The sequence below is a fragment of the Phoca vitulina genome, unplaced genomic scaffold, assembly GCF_004348235.1.
Source record: "Phoca vitulina isolate PV1807 unplaced genomic scaffold, GSC_HSeal_1.0 scaffold2, whole genome shotgun sequence".
NCBI classification, from domain to species: domain Eukaryota; kingdom Metazoa; phylum Chordata; class Mammalia; order Carnivora; family Phocidae; genus Phoca; species Phoca vitulina.
Genome location: NW_022589705.1, coordinates 59,092,424 through 59,116,791, shown reverse-complemented (window position 1 = coordinate 59,116,791; position 24,368 = coordinate 59,092,424). Strand labels below are relative to the sequence as shown.

Here is a 24,368-nt window from a genome sequence, read left to right as displayed (position 1 = left end):
AGAATCTTCAATTCCAGGAGAGGACCTTAGAATCTTAACACACACAATCTAAAAGTACTTAAACTCAAATGACCCCATATTAGGACCGTGGGTACACAGAATCTGTCCAACAGAGAGAATCTTAAACTCCCAGACAGAGAGCAGAACCCTAGAAGGTTCTAATCCAGGTGCCAGGAGTGGCAAAGGCCTGCCCCTTCCCCCAGCCCGTACAGGAATCCTCTGTTCCCAGCGCTGACATATGGCCATTCTGCCCTCTTGAATGCTCTCAGCGACAGGGGACTCAGTCAGCTGTGCCGGCTGGAGGCTGGACGCGTTCCTTCCTCTTGAACAGAGAGGGAAATAAGTTCTCAACAGGAGATCCCCACTTTGTACAAATGGGTTTTTCACCCCTCCTTGTTCTTTGGCTCTGGTCGGAAAGATTCCTAGGGAAGTGGAAAGGAGCCAAGAGCTGCCACAAAATGACTTTAACCACCAGACAGGCTGGTAATGTGTTTCGGTGGGAAAAAAGGAAGGAGAGGGGCGATTAATTCCAACTTGCTATGTGATAAAGGAAATTAAGGCATAATACCAAGAAGGCAGCAATTCTATTAACCTGTACGGAATACCAATTACTTCAGTCTTCTCAAAATTGCTAGAAAAAAAGAGAAAACCCCAAAAGAGAATGTGATTGTGGCCCAGGGCTCATCTGGATTAGGCTGTTTGTTTGCCCTGGCACCCTAATGATGGGAATGAAGGAAAATTCCTCGTTTCCTGGGAGACGGCTGTGCCAGAGTTGGGGAGGAAAGGCAGGCCCACGCGTTGCCACTGGACTGCTTGGCAAAAAGCTCAGGGCAGAGGGGGTCCCCAGGCGCCCTTCGGGGAGAGCTTGGTGCAAGGGCCCCCAGGGCCTCCCCGTGTCCATCACACACCCTTAGTCCTGTGTCCTGGGAGGGATCAAGGGAGGGTCTGATGACCCCCCACTCTAACTGGAAACTCTTAGATCTCTGCTGCTAGAAGCCAAAAGAATCAAGCAGGGGGCCTACTGTGTACCAGGTGTCCTGCTAGCTGCTGGCAAGCCCTGCAGTTTGGTAAGACCTTCGGAGTTGGCCATGTCTCGGGGTGCTGGTCCTGCAGAGCTGGGGCTCAGGGCTCTGGCTGAGACCACCCACCTATCTGAGGCCAGCCATGGGGCACGCAGTGTGGGCAGAGTTAACAGCCATGGGCCACAGCTCAGTGCCTCCAGCCAGGGGCCCAGCAGGACAGCTGTGAGGCCTCTGGGCCAGGTCTGGGCAGAAGGAGACAGACAGGGCTATGGGAGGCAAGTGGAGAGATGGAGTGGGACAGGTGGCCAGCAGATCCTTACATCCCAGTGGCGCCCTGGCCCAGACCTTGGCCGCCTCTGCCACTTCTCAAAACCCCTCACCCTGAGGTTCTGAGCCAGCACAGTATCCCCAACAAGACAGGTCCCAACACAGCCTGAGTGGAAGGGAAGCCACTTCTGGAATAGTCTGTGTTCTGAGCATGCCCATGGCCCCGGGATTTCCACCCACCTCTGCCTTTTCTTCAAGTAGACAGTTTTTCCGAGCACAGAGGTTTGGCAGATGCGGGTCTGCTGCCCACTACAGGCCCCTTCCCACCAGGAGCAGGTTAAGGAACTGGGGCTCAAATCCTAGCTTGCCCCCACCCCCGAGTAGCTGGGTGACCACCGGCAGGTTACTTGACCTCTCAGAGCCTGCGTCTTCCTCATCTAAAATTGTGATGGTGAATCCTGACTTGCAGGGTAGTTGGTTGTGAGATACGTCTGTCAGTTGACATAGGGCCTGGCACTTTGAAGACATTCAGAATATTCTAATATTTCAGAAAATGGAAATATTAGAAAATGTTCAGTGATGGAACTTCCAACTTTTCTCAGCTGCTCCCCCACTCCCAGGCTTTGTACACAGTAGACCCTCAGGAAGTTCTTGTTACAGTTATTAAGGGGCATCAGGAGGCCTGGCCTCTGTCATCCTGGGCCTCCCGGTTCTTCCTCACTTGGTTTTTCCACGTGTAAGTAGAAAGGCTGGTCCTTGGAGAGCTGCCTAGGGGAGGGCAGCTGGAAGGTGCTCCATTGCCCCTTTCTGGGTGAATGATGAGCCTGTCCGAGGTCGAGCCCACGGGAGGCTGGGAGGCCAGGGGGTCACACAGGCACATCTTCCTCATTCTTTGGAAGTTCCCCCACTCTACCGTGGAGTCTTCTTCCACGTCCCCATGTGGGATCCAAGGCCTCTTTCGGTCACAGACTCGTCACGCTGTATTGTTGTCACTCGACTATCTTTCCCCACCAGACTCGCAACTCACTGGAGGCAGGATAGGTCTACATGGTGAGCACCAAGGGGACACTTAGGGAATGTGTGCGGGATGACCGAGTGAGTGAATGAGCACGTGCAATCTCGAGGCTCGGTCTTTTCTATGTGGAATTTACAGGCCAAGAATCAAACCATATTCACCATACAGATTCTGCATACGCAGTCAAGACAATAATCATTAAACCTTTGCTTTAAAAGTCCTTCATTCTTGCATAATGACCTAGGGCTTCAGGGGATCCCAAGTTCTCTCCAGTTGGTTGGCACACCTACATCCTTACCCCGGCTACAAAAAACTCCTTTGTGTCCACTTTCTCCCTTTCTGAAGACACAGAGCCGGGGGCCAGGAGGCCTGGGTTCTGGTCGCAGCCGAAGGGCCGTGCAGCCTTGAGCAAGGCCACTCACCCTCCCCGGGCCTTCGTGTCACCACCTGTTGGGTAAGCGGTGAGTCCCACTGCTCTCTGAGCCCCGTTCTTGCTCTAGTTCATTGTTATGGGCCACATGTGGGAGGCTGGAGCTGGAGGACAGTGCTAGCACCCAGGCAGATGGTTCTGGGGAAAGGTTCACAATCTGCAAGGCTAGGGAGGGCACCGGCCTCCATCCAGGACACCGCCTCCTGGTCTTCTCCTCAGGGAACCCTGGGGACATGTGGCCCTCATCTTAGTGTGATGGCCACTGCTGGTCCAGACCCTCATCTTTCCACGGCACGTTGGGGCTTACAAAGCTCTTTGCATACACCTCCTCATTTAGTTCTTACAACCACCCTGTGAGGCTCAGAGAGGAACAGGCTGGGCCAAGGCCAAACAGCTTTCTATCTGCCCAGTAGTCCGCCCTGACGCCACCACCCGAGGCCAGCCCAGTGGCTAGCCGCCTCCTCCACAAAATGGGAAGAACACAGGGTCTGTGGTGAGAGTCCTGACCTTGCCCTGCCCTGCCGAGCAACCCTGAAATGGGGTCGGTACTCTCTCGGGAACATCTCTGAGTCACCATGAAAATTAGACAGCATAAAAGATGCCAAAGGCAAGAAAATGCTGGCCGGCGCAGCGGAAAGAACACAGCACAGGGAGTCCCAGAGCCTGAGCTCCAGTCCTGGCCCCTCCACTTTGGCTCTGTGCTTGGGCAGGCCTGGGTTTCCCCATCTGTCAAACGGGGGACAAGAATCCCAAGCCGCCCGCCCCCTGCAGGCCATGTGCATACTTGCCAGAGCCACACTTAGCCCATCTGTGCATGCCGCCCCCGCCCCTGCCCGGGTCTGTGATCACCACCTCAGCCAGGAGGAGTGGAGAGGTTGCCCCTTCTCGGCGCACAGCCCAGCTTGACTTGCTGCCCCCTAGCAGCGAGGCCCGAAGTGTGCTCAGACAGGCGTGCAGACCCTCCGGGGCATGCGCACAGAATGTGTCCTTGCATGTGAGCACATGTGCATACAGAAAGACACACACCGCCCACCTGCACACTCAGATGCGCGCCGCATACCAAACACACTCAGACACGCGTGCCACGCTGTGCACATGCCACAGCACCCGGCCGACACAGCCACGCACGCACAGGGGGCTTCAGAGGACATTCACACGCTACAGACAAATATGCATAGATTTTCCTGCTTCTCTTGTGACAGCCAGATGGTGGGATTCTCCCAGAGGGCTACCATTTAATGCTCTAATTAATTAAAAAAAATTCTAGGTACCCAGAGCCTGGGTTTGTTCCAAATGTCTCAGGCATGGCACAGCTCAAAGCCAAGGAGGGAAGCAGGTCCAAGGGGGAGGGGCTCCCACCGAACTCAGGAGACACGGTACCCTTACCTGGAGGACTGATACCTAGCCTGGCAAGGGAGGCCGGGCTCAGGAGCCATCTGCTCAGATGTGGGCCTGGCCCTGGTTCCAAGAGTGCCCCATGACCCAGGACAGGGACAGACCCCTTCACGGCATCCCTGGCAGGGCTGTCCAGCCTCAGTAGACCAGGAGCTTGGTCCCTGTGGAGGCCACTGGGCTCCTGTCAAACTGCACTGCAGTTCTGGGGCTCACATCCAGATCTACACTCACTCTTTAGGGACCCCACTGTGTGACTTCAGGGCACTATGGGAGGACGCAAAGCGCAGAGCCACCGCAGTTTGGGGTGTGAGATGGATGAGGTGGAAAGATGATAGGCGGGTCCGCAGGGACTTGCAATGCTCCCTGCCCTCCCGCTTACGTCCCTCCAGGGAGGGGGAGCTCACCACATCTCCCAGCAGCCTGCTCTGATTGGCCCAGAGTCCGTCCTCTCCGGGGTTTCCCGGTGAGCCCCGGCTCTTCTCTGGGCCACAGGGCCCAGGTAGGTCAGGCTGGCGGGGATCGTGCAGCACTCATCCCCAGGCCTTTCCTCTGACTTTCCCAGGGGCACGTGCTTTGCTGCTGAGTGTTTGGGAAAACGCAGCAATAAATTTACCGCCTCACTTATGAGTAATTTGCTGTCAGGAGCTCTGCGTAAGCAGAGGACTGAATTAACGAGGCTTAATTAACATTAATGTTGTGACAGATCTCAACCCTACTCGGAAATCCCCCATCCTTGCAGCCCAGGCCCTTGCCTGCCGCTTCGGGGTTCCTGTGGGAGGTGACAGGCCCACGGAGGGCTCTGGGAGCTGCTGATGGATGTGATGGGGGTGGGGGGCTGCCTCTTTCCTAGGATTAGGAGGGATTTGGGATCTGGGGGCTGGAGGCTTGCAGGAGATCAGCACGGGAAGCCAGGAGCCTCTGCAATTCCAATTCCAAAGGAGCTTTCGGGTTAAGTCCTTCATCCCCGCCTGGTGCAGGGGCAAACACATGGACCTCAGAGTCTTAGCGGCCCAGGCTCGAACCTGCCACTCACATGCTGAGTCACCCCACCCCTCTATGCCTCGCCATCCCCGTTAGCAGAGGGACAGGGGTGTCAGGGGATTCACGAGGTCACACAAAGAGAACAGAGATGTTCTGGGATCTTCATTTCTGCTACTTCCTCCTGAGTGATGACTGGGTCCTGTGGTCATCACCTCCTCTAATAGGCTTCCACGGTCCTTTGAGGAATGGACTGCTGTTACCACCCCCCCCCCCCCCATTGTACAGATGAAGGACTCGAGGCGACCACAACTACCCACTACACTCACTGGAGAGCCAGTGGGGATCCAGAGAGCCGTGGTGAGGGGAAAGCTCAGGAAGTAGGGCCATGCTGGGGTGGCCACAAGGCCTGGCAGTAATGTTTGTGGAATCAATCTATGAATGATGGAGAAAGGGGAGAAGTGTGTCCCCCAGAGGGGCCCGGGAACCTGTTTCTCAACTGCTACGACTTATTAAGCTGCCCCCCATGTGCCCAGCCTGTGACAGGCTCTGGGGAAGAGAGAAATGCAGTGAAAGGTGCATGTCCTGCTCTCAGGATTGGTACCACCGTCTACTCTTGGCTTTTCCCCAGGGCACCCAGCTGAGGTCTGGCACAAGGTGGATGCACCATAATTTATCATTAATGATCGCCATTATTAATATTAGCGGGGAGGATAATTCTGACCAGGACCAACTTTAGGGAGTAGCAAGAGGCCCAGCTCCCACCCAGCTACCTGACAGCTCGGGCCCTAGTCATTACCCCACACACGTCTCAGGGCACTGACCAGGATGGGCCATGGTAAGATCCTTGGGCTCCAGCCTGGTCTCCAGGTGAGGATGGGCTCTGGGCCTCAGGTTCCCAGGTCTCCCCTGAAGGACTGCCCAGTTGAAGTCTTAGTGTCAAGGATCTGCCTGGGAATAGTGTGGGGAGGAAGGCAGGGGCAGAGGCTGGGACAGGGGTCTACCTGGGATCTACCTCTAGAGTGTAATCCCCACCCGTCCTCAGCCCTGCCAAGCCCCACATACCCCCAAACTCTGCCACAGCACCCTGCCCCTGGAGGCCTTCCTGGCCCATCCAGCCACCCCTTACCTCCTGACTCGGACATCAGCTGTGATTACTGATAACCCAGAGATAAATGCAGTGGAGACCCAGCCCTGTCAGATGCCATGGAGGATCGAGGTGGGCTTGGGGGTGTCTCTGGTCTACAAGACTGCTCTAAGGCAGCAGGATCAGCAAGGGGCTCTGTATAGCCCTGTAATAGGCCTAGGACCCATGGGGCCTCTCAGCATAGAATCTGAAAGAACTTTGTTTCTGGAAATAGAAAGAGCTACCATATGAGGAAGTGAGGTCTCCTCCACCCCAGGAGGTATGCAAGCAGAGGATCCACTCATTTATTCAACAGGCATTCACTGGACCCCTTCCTTTGTGCTGAGCCCTGCCTGGGGCACGGGGGGTGCTAGAAAAGACAGCATGAAACCCAACCGTGCCTGGAGAAACCCACACTCTAAATAAAGGGATGCTGAAGGTCCTAAACCAAACCTGGAGCAGGCCTGCCCACCACCCGTCAGAGCCTAGAGAAAAATCAAGAGGCCTTGGGAAACCTCTGGGAAGCTCAAAGAGGGGGTGAGTTCTGGCCCTGCAGACGTGAGACTGGGCCCCACCTGCTCTGAGCGCCCCCCCATGGCCCCATGATCCCAAGGGCCTCCAGGTGCCCATGCCCTCTTGTCCTCATCGACCTTGACCACAGCTCAGCCCCAGGCACGCCCCCAGCACCTGCCCAGCCCACACCCAGTGAGGGCTGGGTAAGTGGTATTCTTTGGGGGAGGGCCCTGCTGACACAGGGTATGGAAAAGGGAGGAGTGGCCATCTGTGCTTGGGCAGGGGCAAAGGCATGGCCATTCCTAGGCAGGTGATGGGCTCACCCCTTGCCCATTTTCCTGCCCAGCAGCATCCATGCCCCTCTACCGCCGCAGTTCCTGGGGAGCTGGCTCCAAGGAAGCCCAGCAGCCAGACCACCAGCTGCTGCCCCCTCCCCATGCAAACCCTGGCCGCAAAGCACCCTCCCCCCACCCCAGCTCTGCCCGCCTGCGGTGACAGCCTCTTGGCACCAGCTCTCCCCTTCCCTCCATCTGTCAGGAATTGGTGCAGACAGACTGTGAGAACCATAAGAGGAAGTAGCGGCTCTGTTTGGACCCCTCCCCTCCCCCTGCCTCCCCAGCGCTCTCTCCCTACCCCCCTTCCCCACCTCCGTCCTTTCGTTTCCCCCCTCCTCCCTGTGTCTTCCTTTCCCTTCCATCTGTCTCCATCTTTTCCTACTGATGAAGACATTGACGAAGTGTGAATGGGGAGGGAAGAGGGCCATCCAGCCAGTGACCCCCACTTACTTGTCACCACCACACACCATGGCTCCAGCTCGGCCACCCATTTGCTTTCATCCCTCCATCCTGTAGGCCTCTGGGCTCAGTGTCTCCCTCCGTGCAACCGGTGCAGTAAATCCTGCCAGGCCCACCTCCCAGGGGATACCAGGAGCCCCGAGGCAACACATGGGAAGGGCCTTGTAAACTGTAGAAACTTGTGTCCTCAGCTCCTTCCTATTTAATGTGGGAACACTCCTCTTGGGAGTAGCAAGGCCAGAATGAGACATAAACAAACAGAAAAATGCCTTGAAGAATATAAATGGCAGCAGGAAGGCAAGGCAGGGTCATCAAGGTAATGATCCTCACCATATTACTGTGAGGGGAGCAGGGAAGAGCTGGGGAGACCGAGGCCCAGAGACAACAGTCACAAAGCTGTGTTAGAGGCAGGATCAGAACAATGGCCAGGCGCCCCGGCCAGGATGCTCCTAGCTCCTCCACACCTTCCAAAGGGGCTCTGTGTCTCCTTGAAATCTCCAGAATGTGGGGAAGGATCAGCTTTTTCCTTATTCTCAAGTGAGCCCTGCCCAAGTGGGGCAGCAGAACCCACAAGTACGGGCACAGTCCCACCGCAGACCTGGAGGGAGTTTGCAGGATGCAGGGAGGCTAGGACTTTCAGCTGGAAAACCAGGACAGTTGTGAGCACACTGGGACGAGCTGGTCACGCTGGGGGGGAGTAGGCACTTGGCAACACGAAACTGCTGGGCAAATGTGGGCGTAGGCATTTCCCCTGAAAAGAGAGCAAACCCTGTGCTCACTCCTGCCCCGAGTGGCTTGGCCCACGGCCCCAGAAACCAGATGGAAAGGAAGTTCTTGTCTCGCCGAAGTTTCAGGGCCCTGCAGGGCCCTGTCTGACCCCAGACACAGCACAGATATGCCCAAGGGAAAGGGGAAGTGTCTTGGGAACCTCCACCCCTTTCACAGCCAAGGTAACACGAGGTTCCGAGAAGGCATGCCGATCATTCGAGGTCACACATTGGGTTAGTCGGCCAACATTCAGAAGACAGGGCCTACTTTCTGTCTACAGATCCTCTCCAGGTCCTGGCAGGGCACGGGCACAGAGAGGCCTTCACCGAACGCTGGAGCTTGGACTCAAAGGATCCATACCAGGCACTTCCCTGGGACTCACAGAAACACCCCGGCCTGGCCTGTGCAGCGTGAGGAGTGGAAACAGGGTGGGAGGGGCACTGGGCACATGCAGAGCCAGACAGAGCCCCCCTGCCCCGGCTTCCTCCCTTCCTCCCCTCCTCAGGCCCTGGGCCCCAACCCCTGAGGCCTGTGGTCTGGTGTGAACCAGACTCTTCAGCGGACCACCCCAGTCCAGAGTGGCAAGGACAGAGAGACACACAGGGACGGACAGCCCAGAGGAGGCCCGGACCCACCTGGAGCTGGAGGGAAAAGCTCCCTGGAAATGGTGACTCTTGAGATAAAGAACTATTGGACAAGCAGAGGAAGAACCTTCCAAGCACAGGGAACCACATGTAAGAGTATGATGCCCCTGTGACATTACTCCTCGTTTTGGGTCCTGCTAGAGAATACAGTCAAGGTGTTTGGGGGGGGGGGGCAAGTAGGTGGTGAGGTCTGGGGCTGGAGAGATGCTAGGTGCATGTTAGGTCTTGAAGGGCCCTGAATGTCAGTCAAGCAAACTCGATCGTCTGAGTGGTAGATGTCCCTGTAGGATGCTGAGCAAGGACAGGACAAAGTTCTGCATGCTTGACAGCATTTGGCTGCAGAGCACAGAACAGACTGGAGGGGAAGAATAGAGATGAGGTTGGCACTGCTACAGTGGTCCACGGAGGCCACAGTGGGATAGGGAAAGGGTCTGGATTGGCAGGTGGCAGGGGAGGAATCTAAGGACTTAGCAACCCCTACAAGTGAGGGAGACGGGTAGCGACGACTCTCAGGTTCCTAACCAGGGCTGGAGCGGTGCCCATGCTATGCTGTGAACTGGTCTCAGGGGCAGAAGAGGCCCATCCACAGCCCCGAGTGCTTATGTGCTGGGCCGCAGGTCACTGTAGGGTCTGGGAACTGCTGCCCTGCTAACTGCAAGACCAAGATGTCTGCAGAGCTGTCACTTGACCTCTAGGCATGGCACATCTGTCTTCACTCTGCACTTTGCTGGGAAGCAGGTCACAGTTACAGGAGGCGGCTTATAGAGACTGAGAGTGTGCAGCCTGCCAGGCCCCAAGCAGCAGTGGCCCAAGAGGGGACTGGGCCTTACCCAAGGCCTCATAGGATGTCAGTGTCATAGCTGGGAAGGGATGCTGAGCAGGTTTGGGGGGTGAAAGTGGGAGGCAGTCTCTCTGAGCAGAGGCCCCAGAAACAGAGCGGGTCACAGGACGCAGGCCTGGTCTTCCAGGAAGATATCTTTTCTAACAGAAAGAGCTATCTAGGAACAGAAGAAGCCCTCTGGTCAATTACTGAGCTCCCTGTCCCTGGAGGTATTCAAGCAGAAGTTGGACATCACCTACTCTAACCTGCAAGGCTGCATTGGGATGGGGTGGGAAGGCTCCTTTGGCCAAACGAGGCTGCAGCTCCAGCCCCAGGAGCCACAGCTCACTCATTCATTCACTGAACACATATCCACCAAGGCCTGCTCTGTGCCGGGCTGGGGACAGCGGGCACCAGAAGAGGGTGGAGCAGAACCAGAGAAACCTCCTCTCTCAACCTTCCCCACCCCCATCTGGAGCAGGGGCTGGTGAGCTGGGCAGGGGACAGAAGATGGAGGCCCTGGCTGCCCGCACCCCACGTCACAGGCCTGCATCCTCCCCTCTAACGGACCCAGCACCCTCATCTTCCTGGGCACATCCGGAGCACAGGAACAAGGGCTGGGCAGGGTCGGACACAATGCAGCCTCCTCCTGCGCCCCACCCCTCCCAGAGGTCCCTGAGGCTCTGGACTCATTTCCTAATGAAGTCCCTGGAAGAACTCTTCCTAATTAAACTAGGACAGTAAGTTCTGGCCTGGGGCCACAGGGAAGAAGCAGGGACAAAGGAGCCTTTTTGGGGGGCTCCCTGACTCCTCCCATTCCACGTGGCAGGGCAGCAGCCTGGGCCAGGAGGGGATTCCTGAAGGACCAACGGGAGATGGAGGCTCAGAGAAGGAGGTCAACACAAACCTAGCAAATCCTGAACGGAACACTGACCATGGCCAGGCACTGCTCTTTGTGCTCTTCCTAAGTTATCTCACACGGTCCTCCAACCACCTCGTCGGGGAGGTATTGATGCCTCCATTTCACAAATGAAACAAGGGCTCAGAGAGGTGAAGTAACTTGCCTAAGGCCCCCCAGCAAGAAAGAGGTGAAGTATGGACTTGCCCGCAGGCCACCTGGCTCAAGGCTCTGCTGTCATCCGTGTCATAGGGGAGCCTCTCACAGATGACGCAATGCTCGCAGGGGCGGTCAGAGGTAGGAGGGCCTGAGGGGTCTTCACCTCTGTGGCTCCCCCCTATCTGCACAGCCAGGAAAGGTCTGGAGTCAGGCCCGGACCTAGCCAGGGAATCTGAATTTCAAAAGCTGCCCAAAGGGACTCAAACTCCAGATCCAGCCCTAACTCCCTCCCAGCACAGATGGGGAGACTGAGGCCCAGGGAGGGCAGAGACCTCCCCCCATCACTCAGCAAGTCGGTGACAAGGAGAGGCCGCCTGGTTCCTAGTGTGGTGGCACTGAGAGCCTGGGGGGACTGGCTCTCAATAGGGTTCAGTTAAGCAACAGAGCCCTCTGCTCCCAGCATAGAATCTGCAAGTGTGGGGGAGACCAAAGGCCAGGGAGGGGGAGGGCGAGGGGTTGGGAGAGGAAGCGGCAAAGCACAGGGGCTGCAACCACACAGGCTGGCAGACCTCTGTGCCCTGGTGCGGCCCAGTTCCTGGCTCTGTGGGACCCATGAGGCTTCAGGCACAGTGCAAAGGTCAGGAATTACTACTCACTGCACGGAAGTCTGAGGTTCAGCTTTTAGGGACTGGTCCCAGGGCCCCAACTAGGATGTGGAAGAACTACAGGTGAAACCCAGGTCTGGGGGGCTCGGGGGGCGGGGGGCGGGCGGCACGCTTATTCCTGCACCCTTGAGAAGTAGGCAGTTGTGGAAGGCAGGGGCCGGGGACATGAGGCTATCACCCATGCCACGGTTACAAAGTCGGCTCTGCCTAGTTCACGGGCATTCAAGAATCAGCCCAGTCAGACTCAGCAAGAAAATAAACCGGCAGAAACCCCCAAGGGGATGTAGGGTCTGCTGAAGTTGGCTCTGGCTTTGTGTATATGGCTTAGGCCACACGCCCTGTGGGAGAGGTTGGATTTCACAGGCCCTGCTCTGGAATTCCTGGCCTCAGGGAGCAGGGGCAGCTCCCGTACCCCGCACGCCTTGGGCCTGGCCATGGTAGACTCCAGCTCCTGTGAACACTCTGGCTCTGAAGGGAAAACAGAAGATACCCAGAGAACTGGGTCTGAGAGGGATGCCCTACTCCCAGTGAGCAGAGACCCCAAGAGAGGCAGGGACCTGCCACGGTCACTCGGCAAAATGGAAGCTGGGGCGGGGCAGAGGTAGGCCCATCATCTGGGTCGTGGGGTTTATATCGACCTCAGCCCTCTGGGGGGGGGTGTTGCAGGGATGCAGGGCTGCAGGCTGGGGCTTAGGGGGGAGAGGCTGCTGTGGCGGGGCAGGGGGCAGGCTGGGAACAGAGGCTGCTGGCCCCTCTCCAGCTACAAAGAACTCCCTGCCACAAACACCCAGTGGGGGGCTTTGGCTTTGGCTGGGCTCGGCTGCCTTGGCGGGAGTGGGAGGAAGAACGTCACCTTGACCCTGCAGCTTTCGTGTGTCCAGAACAGTCACCTGCCTCCTGATACACCCCCGGTCGTGGAGCACACATACCCCACGCACACACACGTGTGCTGGTGCACATGGCTAAGAGAGGCCTCAGCCTGGGGTCCAGGAAGTAGAAGACGGAAGGCCGAGCGCTGGCCTGAATGTCCCTGGCTTCATGCCACCAGGAAAGCCCACCCTTGGCCTCCAGCTATTCACTCCAGCAGCTTAACCTGGCCCTCATGGGGCCTTCCTGCCTCTCATCGGCTGCCAGCTCTCTGATGTGAACCTGGACTCGTTGGCAGAGTAGGGCCCTTTCTGGATAACTAACGTGCCAGGCCCCCAGGCCAGCAGCGAACCAGTTCTCCTTGGCCTCTTGTGCTCAGCCAGCACCCCCAGGCCACCCGGGAAGCAGTCACCTGGGGCCCCCAAAGCAGACGGGAGCAGAGTGAGAGGACTCTTACAGACCCTCCCAGGCCATGAAGCTGCCTGGCCAGTCTGACTGGCCAGTTGACCTACATCTCTCCTGCTGCCATTTGAGTAGCTGCCCCTCTTGCGTCCTTGGTGGAGGAGAAGGGAAGCTGCTGACAGTCCCTTCGGCTGGGCCGTTCCCTGCACAGGCATCACAGGCTCGGGAAGGGGAACAGGGAAGCTCATTTTCAGGGCCAGGTTCTGGGCAGAATATCAGCCTGCACACGTCTGAGAGGTGGGCTTATTATCCCCACTTCACAGACCAAGGATCTAAAGCTCAAGAGTATAAGACCAGGAACCCCAGCTAGTCATGGGGCTGGGGAGCCTGTTTCTGTCCATTACTCCAGTGCATCCAACCCAATCATGGGCGCAGGAAGAAGGCAGAAGGGAAAGTGGCCCAAGGAACCTGAGCCTTGGGGCTGAGCTCTGGAAGTAGGTCCTAAAAAAATCCAGCTACCCTCCATCTGCCTGCCCAGAATCCACCCACTGAGCCAGCTACACTTCCACTAACCCTTATCAGACAGTAAGGAGCTCGAGGGCCATAGGTCCCCCACTCCCAGGCCACAACTGGCCCTGAGCCAACGCCAGGGAGAAGAAGTCTGCTCAGAGTGCTCGTTACAGTGCAGGAGGAGCAAGGACCAATGGGTAAAAGGGAAATAAAGTTCAGAGAGGGAGAGACATTTGCCCAGGGTCACTCAGCAAGTTACAGACCGGAGACAGAACAACTATTACAATGCTACAGGGATGGATTCTACAAATATTTGCAGAAGAATGAAGACTGGTTTTGTTCCCTTTTGTTTTCTTTGGTGGGGGTGAGGAGTCCTTGGGGCCAGAACACAGTTGTCCTTTCTCCTTGCTTTGCTTTGTGTGGCCTGGATATGGCTACTTTGTCTGCCCTGTGGGGCCAAGATGAGGGGGCCCTGTGCTCAAGGAAGAGGGAGGTCCTACGGGCTGCCTGCCTGGTGGGAAGAGCCGTGGGGAGTTAGGGGTATGGTAGTGAGGTGGGGAAGCATCACCCTGAGAGAGCAATATGGCAAGGATGAAAATGGACATGCTCAGCAGTATCTTTCTTAGGAATCCATCCTAAGAACGAATGTACGAAGGTAAATAGTTCGAGGATGCATATCCCAACACTGTGTAGAGCAGGAGGAAAAAACAGAAGCAACTAAACACATGTCCATCAATAGGGGACTGTGTCGTTTAAGTTATGGAAGATTCCTGCAATGGATGACTCTCTAGCCCTTGAAAACGATGATGGGACGCTGCTGTAATTGACAAAGAAAGCCATGTTTGGCATGGGGAGAAAACAATTAGCATTAACACGCCTCATTTTGTTAAAAGAAAAAAAATACATGTGCTCATGCACACCAGCTCACATGCAGAGAAACACCTCTGGGAGGAGATGCCGCTTCCACAATGGTAGAGCCGAGGGGGGATGGTACCTTCCTCTTTTTGCTTTTCTGTATTGCTGGTGTTTTTCTTAAAATTCCAGGTATAAAATTACTTTTACATAATCAAAGTTATTTCTTTTTTTATTTTTTTTAAGATTTTATTTATTTATTTGAGAGAGAGAGCACGCACAAGTGGTGGGGGAGGGGCAGAGGCAGAGGGAGAAGCAGACTCCCCGCTGAGCAGGGAGCCCGACAAGGGGGCTCCATCCCAGAACTCTGAGATCATGACCTGAGCCGAAGGCAGGCGCTTAACCGACTGAGCCACCCAGGTGCCCCCATAATCAAAGTTATTTCCATTGGAAAAATAAAATCAATTGAGGTGGGTTTCAGCTTCAGCACTGCCAGCAACTAGCTGTGTGGCCCTTGGGCCTTCCGTAAGCTTCAGTTTCCTCATCAGGAAAATGGGGATGATAATTAACTCCTGCACCATCTTCTTCCAAGGATAGCCATGAGGCACAAACTAAAAAAGGCCATACTGTGTGGTTCTCATAGGCTGAGAGGACTGGCGCTGAAATTGTCTCCATAGCAGCTGGGATAAAGTTCCTTGTGGCACCTCACGGCCAGTGACCAGGGGATCTTGGCCGCACGACCACTCCCATGGACCTAGACTGGCAGTCCCCCAGAGAGGCTTTGGGCTGTCTGTCCTGCCATGTTCCGAGGGGCAGGTGTGTGGAGGATGTGAGGGATCTTGGGAACCAGGAGCCTCACGGCCCTGCCTCTCTGGGTGAGTCTTGCAGTCACCAGGGGGCATTCGGAGGGGCCTGATGGTATGCTGAGTTCTGCGCCCCTAAAGCGGCCAGCTTGTAGGCGTCTAGGCTGGGCCCTGCCAGGGACACAGAGGTCAGACCAGGTACAGCAGACGGGGAGCTCACAGCCAGGGCCCCTTCCTGAACGCCACTCAAGCTATGGGGCGATTCCTGGGGTCTCGTGGGAGGAACTGGACAAGCACGGCCGGGGGTTAAAACTACTGCTCAGGGCCCCAGCTCATGCTTGAGGGCACCCAGGGGCCAGAGCTGCTCAGGGGCCGGCAAGAGGGATGCTTGGGGTGCTTGGAGAGGAAGCAAGGCCCCTCGGGTCACTCTCGCTGTTGTGACTAGGGTGTGTAAGCGCCTCTCACTTCCTTTCACTTGTGACAGACTGTGGCCCAACAGGCGTAGCCCAGTCCTGTCACTGACCAGCCGGGCGACCCGGAGCAAGTGACCTCACCTCTTTCCTTTGTGAAGTGCCCCAGTGATCCTTCCCTGTCCTGGCTGAGGAGGTCTTGCCTGAGAAAGTCCTCGGCGGCAAGCACACTCACTAACTCCTATTATAATGAACATCAGGATTTTATTTTATTTTATTTTATTTTTTTTCAAGATTTTATTTATTTATTTGAGAGAGAATGAGAGAGAGCACATGAGAGGGGGGAGGGTCAGAGAGAGAAGCAGACTCCCTGCCGAGCAGGGAGCCCGAAGCGGGACTCGATCCCGGGACTCCAGGATCATGACCTGAGCCGAAGGCAGTCGCTTAACCAACTGAGCCACCCAGGCGCCCTGAACATGAGGATTTTAGAGGAGTCCCCAGCAATCCAGGGGCAGGCAGGGCCTAGTGTGGGGGCCCCAAGGCCCTTCCTGTGCAGGAGCCTGTGCCCAGCCCTCATCCTGACAACACCTTGTTCCCTGAGCCAGCAGGAAGAGAGAGGCAGGAGTGGCAGGGGAGAGGGGAGAGCGTACTGTCCCAACTCAGTCTAGCCCAGGGACTGAGGACACTCTGCTTCTGAGGATGGGTACCTGATGAATATGGGGCCGATTTCTGGACACCAGGGCCTTGGTTGCAGCTTTCTGAAGCCTGATCTGGAAAAGCCCCCAAGTTTACAGGGTGAGCACGGGGAAGCCCACATGCACATGCAAGGAGGCAGCCCGGGCCCTGTGTGGCTGCCAATAAGCCTCTGGAGCTCCGGGTTTCAAGGGACGCAGCTCACAAGACGGAGCCTGACTAAGGTCCCTACAGGATATGCAGCTCCCTTCTTGGGCCTCAAGGGCCCCCCATATGACCAATATCAGCTTCTCACCCTCAAAAGTGGGTGACATTTCCTCAGTCATGTTTATTCATTCACATGCCATTCCTCAAACACCTCCTCTGTGACAGGCCTTGTGGTTCACTGCAAATTGCTCAGACACTCCCCCAACAACCTGGGGTTCCTATGATGGGCTATGACATGGGTGCACAAAGCCATGGGCATCTGGTCTCCGAAGAGGTTAGAAAGCTAGGGAAGGCTCCGTGGAGGTGGCAATGAGCTAGGCGTTGAAGGATGGGTAGTAATCAGTAAGTGCAAAGACCCAGAATCAGGGACACACATGGGAGGTTCAGAGAAATGAAGACCACACCTTGGTGGTCTCAGTGGATGGTCCTGATGACTCGGGCTCTTGAACTTTCCTGGAGGAAGCATCCTTCTACTCCTAGAGCGACTCACCTATATCAGCAACAATTTGCCAGGTCCTCAGTTTCCCTATCTGTATTGGTGGAACAGTAATCCTCACCTCATAGGCAATGGCCAAGAGAGGCCTTGGAAATTGTGGAGGGTCATACCCATGGAAGGTTGCACATAGGGCACCTTATGTTGGTCCTCCACAGGGTCCGCAGAGAGGAGAATCCTTCCCAGGCCAGAAACCTGTAGCCCGGGGAGGTACTGCTGGACATCGCTGCCACTTACCCACTTTCTCTATATCCTTTGAGCCCCAGGCCCTCTGACCCCAACAGAGTAGACGAGTGCTCAGAGAGGAAGAGTCTGAGGAAGAGTCCAGGCTCCAGAACAAACAGAGTTGAATCAAATCCTGGCTCTACCACTTAAGCCTCAGACATTGCCAAGTCACTTCTCTGTGAGCCTCAGTTTCATCATCTTTAAAATGGGAATAATAAGAAAACAGCTCTCCCAGGGTTGTGAGTAGCAAAGCTAATGAATGCAAATTTGCAACGCGGTGCCAGGCATGGGTTAAGTAGCCGATATCTGTTATGAGTCATTCCCTCCAGGGAACTACTTCTTTTAGAATCCCCAGTGCCCAGGGGGATTTGGCTGGGTTGGCAGAGCAGACCATGTGGAGGAGGATCTGAGACTGAGGGAAGCCCAAGGACAAGTTGTGGGAGCTCAGGGAACAGGGAGCTGGAGGACAAGGGGTCAGGGAAGGCAATCGGAGGGAGGGGGGCATCTCCACCAGGCCGTCAAAGACTGGGTGATCGGATATGCAAGATCTGTGGGGCCCCAGGTCTGGCTTCCTAGGGACAGAGCTGGCCCAGGGCTCTGACTACTAACCCTGGGGCCAGAAGAGCTTCTACTTGGTTACATCCCTTGAGGTCCACACACTCTCCTGCTCCTTACCCTCGCCCCAGGCGGGCATCTCTCTGCTTCACCTGCTGCCGCTATTTCCCCAAAGAGGGAAAAGCTGTCAAGCCAGCTGCCTGCTGATACCTAGGGAGGATGGGGCCAACCCACCCTAAGGCCTATCGCACTCGAGATCCCTGCAGGCCTGAGAAAGCCAAGGAGCTCATGGAGCAGAACTCTGTCCCAGGAGCGCCCGTGGGAAGACCCATGGGAGAGTCTTCAAGAGTCTACAGCAAACACTCGCAAGGCATGCAGGCGCCAGCCCCGGGGGGCCAGCCCTGGACCTAGAAGAGAGGGAAGCCTGGGGCCTGCTGGGCAGAGCCCTGGGGGCTATAGGGCTTCCTTCCCTTCCCAGGCACAGCCACACCAGCCAGACAGGACAGAAACCAGCCTCGGGACCAACACAGGGCCTGAGGGAAGCCATCCTCTGTCTCTCTCAGGGCCCCAGGCCACTCATCCACTGAGACCAGTTAGGCCTGTTTGATTCATTTCTTCTCTCAGCCCCTCCCTGGGCACCTCTCTGCCACTTCCAGGTCCCTCTGAATGGCCTTGGGACCATATCCACCATGGCTGGGCAACCAGCTGCCGGGACCTTCAGACATCTGGCTAAGCAAATGGGGTCAAGGGAAGCAGGGGGCTCTTGGGTGGCCTGCAGAGGCCCCCCCCCCCCCCCGACAATCAGGTACCTAGAGACCTCAGTGAAGCTCCTCCCTCCGAGAGCAATCACACTTATTACCATTCATTGAATACCTGCGGCTCACCAGGCACATTATTTCCTTTAATCTTCATAGTATCTTTGGGAGGGAGAGACTATTATCGCCCCAAAGACCTATCAACAAAAGGTCACAGCTGGGAGAGAAAACCTTGTGTGTCTGTTCAGGGCCCCATTGAGTTATGATTTCAACAAAGCTCCCTAAGTCCCTTCTCTCTCTCAACTCCTGTATCTTGGCCCTGGGGATAGAGGGTAGCAGGGAGGGCTTCCTAGAGGAGGTGACACCTGCACTGAATCTCCTAAGATGGCAATAAGAAGGTTGCCAGCGGAGGGAACAGAAGGAGTGTCCTAGGCAGATGGAGTGACACGTGCAAAGGCCTGCAGGTGTGAAGCAGTAGGAAGGCCAGAGTGAGACAGAAGCTACAGTTCGGTGTTTCAGGCTCAGAGGAAGAGGCTGGAGGGGAGTGGCAATAGGAGCCGGTCACAGAGTGCTAAATGCAGAGAAGTCTAAGTTGCCTTTATCCTGTGGGTATGTGGGAGGCTCAGGAAGACTCTGAATGGTGGAGTTGCCTGGTCAGATAGGAAATCACAGTTCAGAGAGGAGTAATACTGTGGTCCCACGCCTCCATCCAAAAAGGAGATGAGGCTGGGCCTGGGGTCAGGAGTGTGAGAACGGGGGCTGAGGCCAGGCAGCACTCTGAAGGCCAGATGCCGGCTGCAAGCCCCAGCTGGGAGCTGTGGCCGAGCTTTAATATTTACAAGGCTGCTTCCCAGCAAGCTTTGGTGCTCCTGCAGCCCGGCATTGCCCAGCTAATGAACTCTCGGCCATGGGAGACTGTGCTGCGCCCACTCTGTATTAAACCTGGCATGGAGGGCTGATGGGGGCTGGGAGAACAAGGGCAACCTAAAGAAGCCTGAACAAGGTGGAGGAATTTGAGCACAAAACCAGTCTACCTGTATCCCCAGCCTGGCCATAAAGAGAAGCACGGAGTTCTTTCCAGAGCTGGGGGGGGGGGGGGGGGGGCGGGGGGGCATGGGGGGAGGCTTGATGTCATCTCAAGAGGGAGAAATGGAGGTCTGCAAGGACTTGCTGGAGACGGCACAGGTGCCATAGTTGGGCGCCCGCGTTCACACCCCAGCAATTTCACTTAAAAATCATATACCCTTGGGCTAGTTACTAAACTGCTCTGTCCCTTTGTAAAATGGTGCTAATGCGGGTATTTCAGAGACCTGCTCCATTTTACAGAAGCCAGGAGCTCGAGGTGACGCGGGTAGAATCTGAGTACGCCTGGGCCAATGCAATTACTCAGTAAGTGTTCGTTGTTGTTGTTACTCTGGGAGCAAAGGGCTGGCCAGAGACCAGAACCCTGTCTCTGCCCCCCAGACACTAAGGAGCAACAGGAAACAGGCCAAGGCGCCAACTGGCCTACGTGACCAGGTCCACAGCCGGGGATCCCACCCCACTTTGCCTGGCTGGGCTGCCCTTAGGCTTCCTTGAGCCTGGCCCTCAGGCTTCCAACCTTTTCCTCCACTTTGAAGGTCTTTTGAACCTGGAACTGAAGCCCCACAAGCATTTCACTTCCCCATCCTCCCACCTCTATCGGTGTCTCCCGTAAGTGCCAAGTCCCACCCACTGTGGATAAAGATTAGGGCTTAACGGCCCTTCGTTTGAGTTCTTGCTCCAACCCTGGGGACCTATGTGACTTTGGGGGGAGTCATTTCACCTCTGTGAACTCCTGTTTCCCACTCCATACTACGGGGACTGCACCAACTATTTTTAAATAGTAAGCCTTGTGGGAATGATATTAGTTATCATCTTTCAAGGCCTGGCTGGCTTAGCTGTCTCCTCCTTCAGGAAGTCTTCCTTGGCTTCCTCAACATAAAAACCTCCTCCCTCTAGCCTCCATCAGCATTTGGTATTCTTAGGCTGCATTCTGGCCCCTTTGGGAGCTTGCACTCATTTTGCCTCACCCAGACTTCACTTACAAATTGCAGTGCCCATTTTGCAGGCCCAGAGAGGTACAGAGGTGGGTGGTTCAGGCTCTCTCATAGGGTAGAAGGGTTGGAGTGCCAAAGGAGGGTATCAGATATAAGGCAGAGAGGCTGCTCAGGGAGGAGACAACAGACTTGAGGAGAGGGTAGTTCAAGGAAATGCAGTTTAGGCAGGCAGCCCAGCATGGGGCGGGGGTGGGGGGGAGGGAGCTCCCCACATGGGGAAGGAGGGGATGATGAAAGACCACTTTCAAACACATAGCCCAACATAGCCACCCAAAACCCCCACCCGCATTCTTCAAGATTTCTCTTTGTGGCTCCTGGGCTCATCCATTCCCTTCTCTTCACCAACCCTGTCTGAAGACTTCCCACACATACAACCTATCATGGAGGGACAGCTGCCCCATTTGACAGATGAGGAAACCAGCTCAGAAAAATTAAGCCATGTAGGACTGGTACGAACCAGAGCTCCCACCCTTTCCACTCCAAGCCCTCAACCTCATTTGCTTTTGTTCACTAACTCTGCGCCTGTGACTCTAGCCCTCCATCTCAGAAGGAAAGCAGGAGCCCCGATTGGCCATGAGAGCTCCCCTGGTCCCATCAGGGGTCACCCGGACACCCACTACTTCATTCCTCCATGGAGGGCTCACATGGAGATGAGAAGCAACAGGCCCGACATGCAGAGCATGGCTTTCTAGCTCCTGGATCACGCTCTTGGGTCCTTCCACGTCACACTCCCCACTGTCTGTGTCTAAGAGGCATGTGGACATCCTGACCAAGTTCTGTCACTGTCAGCTGTGTGACCTTGGGCAAATCACCCAACGTCTCTGAGACAGCATCCCTACCTACAAACGGGGATGACAAGAAAAAACCCTCACAAGACTGTTGTTATACAGAGCCAGGGAGATAAGCTGAAACCAACCCAGAATTGCAGTTTCTATTTCCCCACCTCATCCTCAGCACTCCCGCTGTAAGAGGATCACAGAACAACTCCCAGGGGTGAGACTCGCTATAATATTTTACCCCAGCACTGCCATTTTCATCATTGCAACAGCACCAGGAAATCAATGATGAGGTTATGATTAGGCTTCTACTTAGCAGGTCAGTAACTGTGCAGCAAGTAGCTTAATCTCTCAGCGCCTCAGTTTCTTTAGCCTGTGAAATCGGCCTGCTGAGAAGAGTGGAGGAGTTTATGTGAGATAAGTGCTCACCGCGGGACTGGCACACGGCAAACAGCACGTGTGAGTGGCATTGACTTCCAATGACATTACTAGAACTGGTCCTCAAAAACAAGCCAAGAATCATGAGCCCAAGTGGTCAGGTGAGTAAATGAAGACAGGAGGGCAAGATGCGCCCAAGACACAGAGCCAACTCTGGACTGCGTCTGAGAATGAATCCGGAGGCTGACTGGCAAGCCCATAGACAACCTCAAGGACTCAACAATGCCTGTCCAGGTGTCCCTCTACCCCTCCTGCCACTGTGTGGTGCTGTGGATCTGTCCACCTGTTGCCCTCCTGCAGACCTGGGGCTCCCTGGCCTGTGGGGTGGGCTCCTTCTCCAAAGTACCCCAGGCCTGGCACTGAGCGGGCACTCAATAACCATGAGTACGACCACCCGCGTCTGTTTCTAAAGTGTCCTGTTTTTCTGTTCCTGGAGCTACACTCCTTCACAGCAACTGCCTACTCACTCACTTCTGCCCCCACAAACATCTGAAACCACAAGCACCGCAAGAAAGAACTTGCAAAGCTGTAGGGCCCGGGTGTACAAGCGGCACCACACTAGGCAAAGGAGGCCTGCCACGTGCACACCGTCACCAACTGAGGGCTCATGTGCAGCCTCGGAATCCTTGGGCCCTCTCCAGGAAGCAAACTCTTTCTCCTGGACCCCTGCTTCCTGGTCTGCCCCATGACTCATGCCCGCGCCGGGCCAGCAGGAGAGCGTGGTCCGCTCACCAGGGTGGCACAAAAAACTACACGGTGACTAGGCAGAAAAGCAGAGGAAGCCAGCCAGCGCCCGGGCCTCACAGGCACTTACTTCCCTGGAGAAGCGCGCGGGGGTGTGGCCGGGGCGGGGCCGGGGCCGGGTCCTTATATGCCCGGCGCCCGAAAACTGCACACCCGCCCGCTCCACGATTGGCCGCTCTGGCCACGGGGGCCTATGGGGTGGTCCTCGCTTGGCCAATCAGGGGCCCCGGGGAGCCCATTCATTCACAAAAATAAAAAAACAACCCAGCAAGGCGAGGCCCGGAATTGCCTAGAACTTTGAAACACCGGCGCGTTCCGTGGGGCCGACGCAGGAGTCCAGGAGGGCTAAACGCAGGAAGCTAGACGCTTGCAGGGACGATTGCGTCCCTGCCCACAGTTCCGGCCCGGCAACCCGGGCGTACCGCGCCCTCCGCCTGGGCCACACCAGCCCCGGGCTCCGCCCCGGACCCCAATAGGACACGCTGGCCGCCCAGCTCACGCTGGGTCGCTAAGAGCCACCCAACCCTGAGGAAGAAGGCGCCAGGGCAGCTTCCCGGCAGTGAGGTCCAAGCAGGTGGCCGGCACCACCCCCCTCCCCGCCCGTTCCCTTCTTCCCCAGCCGGCCACTCACGGCAGTCGTCCTCGTCGCTGTTGTCCGAGCAGTCGTCGTCCTCGTCGCATCTCCACACGGAGGGGATGCAGCGCTCATTCCGGCACCGGAATTGGTCCTCTTCGCACTCTTTGACCGGCCCTGCTCGCGGGAGAGAGGGGCGTGAGCCGGAGCCGCGGACAGTGCAGTCCTGGCCGCGGGGAGGGCTCTACTGGGGTGAAGGAAAGGAGGCGATGATGGAGCCAACGACCTCGGCGGCCTCGGGCGCCCTCGATCCGGAAGGAGGGCAGAATGGTAATGGGATGGCGGGCTGCTCCGTAGCACTAGAGGCCAGACACAGTCGGTGTCACACCACTTGGGTACACCCCCATTTAGAACACTCACCCGCACTCACGGCCCATAGTCAGAGATCTACGCAGACGCAGCCCCACAAGGAGCCCCCGAACACGCCGCGACACACGCACTGGGCGCTGCGGGCATAACCCCCTCGCACGCAGCCCCTCTTTCTCCGCCGCGCGCAGGGGTTGCCGGAAACGCATTGTCAGGCGGGGAAGTCGCCCGGTTCAGCTCACCGCCGCCGCGGAGCGCGCGTGTCAAATAAATCCCGCTGGCTAGAATCACGCAGCCCACCCGAAACCATCAATGACCACCCCCCACCCACCCCTCACAAAGTTCCCGGCCCGCCTGGCCCTCACTGGGCCCATCCCCCAGGAGCAGGTGCCAGAAGGCAGAGCCAACGACACCGGGAGCCGTGGGGGCGGGGGTCGAGGGCAAATTAAAGGAGAGCTGGGTCCCGAGAAGCCTATCCCACCCAAGCCCGGGCTCGGGGACCCCAGCGCACCCCGCAACCCGGTCGCCGGGCCGCGCTTTGTTGGAGGCTCCGGCGGCGCAGAGCCGGGCGGGGGACCAGCCTCACGCACCTTGGCCGCCGCGCTGTGGATCCGCCGCCGCCGCCGCCGCCGCGAGATGTTGGAGCCGCAACAGCAGCAGCAGCAGCAGCAGCGGCGCCAGCGGCCGGAGCGCGCCCCGCTCGGGGCGGCCCATGGCGGGCCCCGGGCTCCGGCCGCCGCGCCCCGCGCACCCCGTGCGGCTGCCGCCGCCGCGCCTCAGCCCGCCGAGTCCTTGCCGCGGCGCCGGGGCTGCCGCTGCCCCCGCCGCCGCCGCCACCGCTGCCGCCCGCCCCGGCTCCTCGGCTGCATTTCAAGCAGGTTCCGTGACGCTCGGCGGCGGGGCGGGCTCAGGCTGGGCGCGCGGCCCCGGCCCTGGGCGGCCGCCGCCGGCGCGCGCGCCCCCTCCCGCCGCCGCCTCCGCCCCCACGCTCCTCCCGCCGCTGCCGCCTCTCCCTCCTCCCTCTTGTCCTTGGTCCACTCCTCCCTCAGCTGGCGCGCGGTGACCCAGCGGAGGACCCGCTTGCGGGCTGGGCGCTGCAGATGCTGAGATGAGCCGGGCGAGGTCC

The 24,368-nt window shown here is 57.1% G+C and overlaps 1 protein-coding gene across 4 annotated transcripts in view; it reads right to left on the bottom strand.

Annotated features, from left to right (window-relative positions):
• Window positions 1-23,956, bottom strand: part of LRP8 (LDL receptor related protein 8) — a 76,810-nt gene extending 52,854 nt beyond the window's left edge. For all 4 annotated transcript variants that reach the window (XM_032428642.1, XM_032428652.1, XM_032428661.1 and 1 more), the window contains exons 1-2: window positions 23,833-23,956; window positions 22,934-23,053 (exon numbers count right to left, since the gene is read on the bottom strand). In XM_032428642.1, coding sequence (XP_032284533.1) covers window positions 22,934-23,053; window positions 23,833-23,956 — 244 coding nt within the window. The remainder of the gene's footprint in view (window positions 1-22,933; window positions 23,054-23,832) is intronic.
• Window positions 23,957-24,368: the final 412 nt, after the last annotated feature.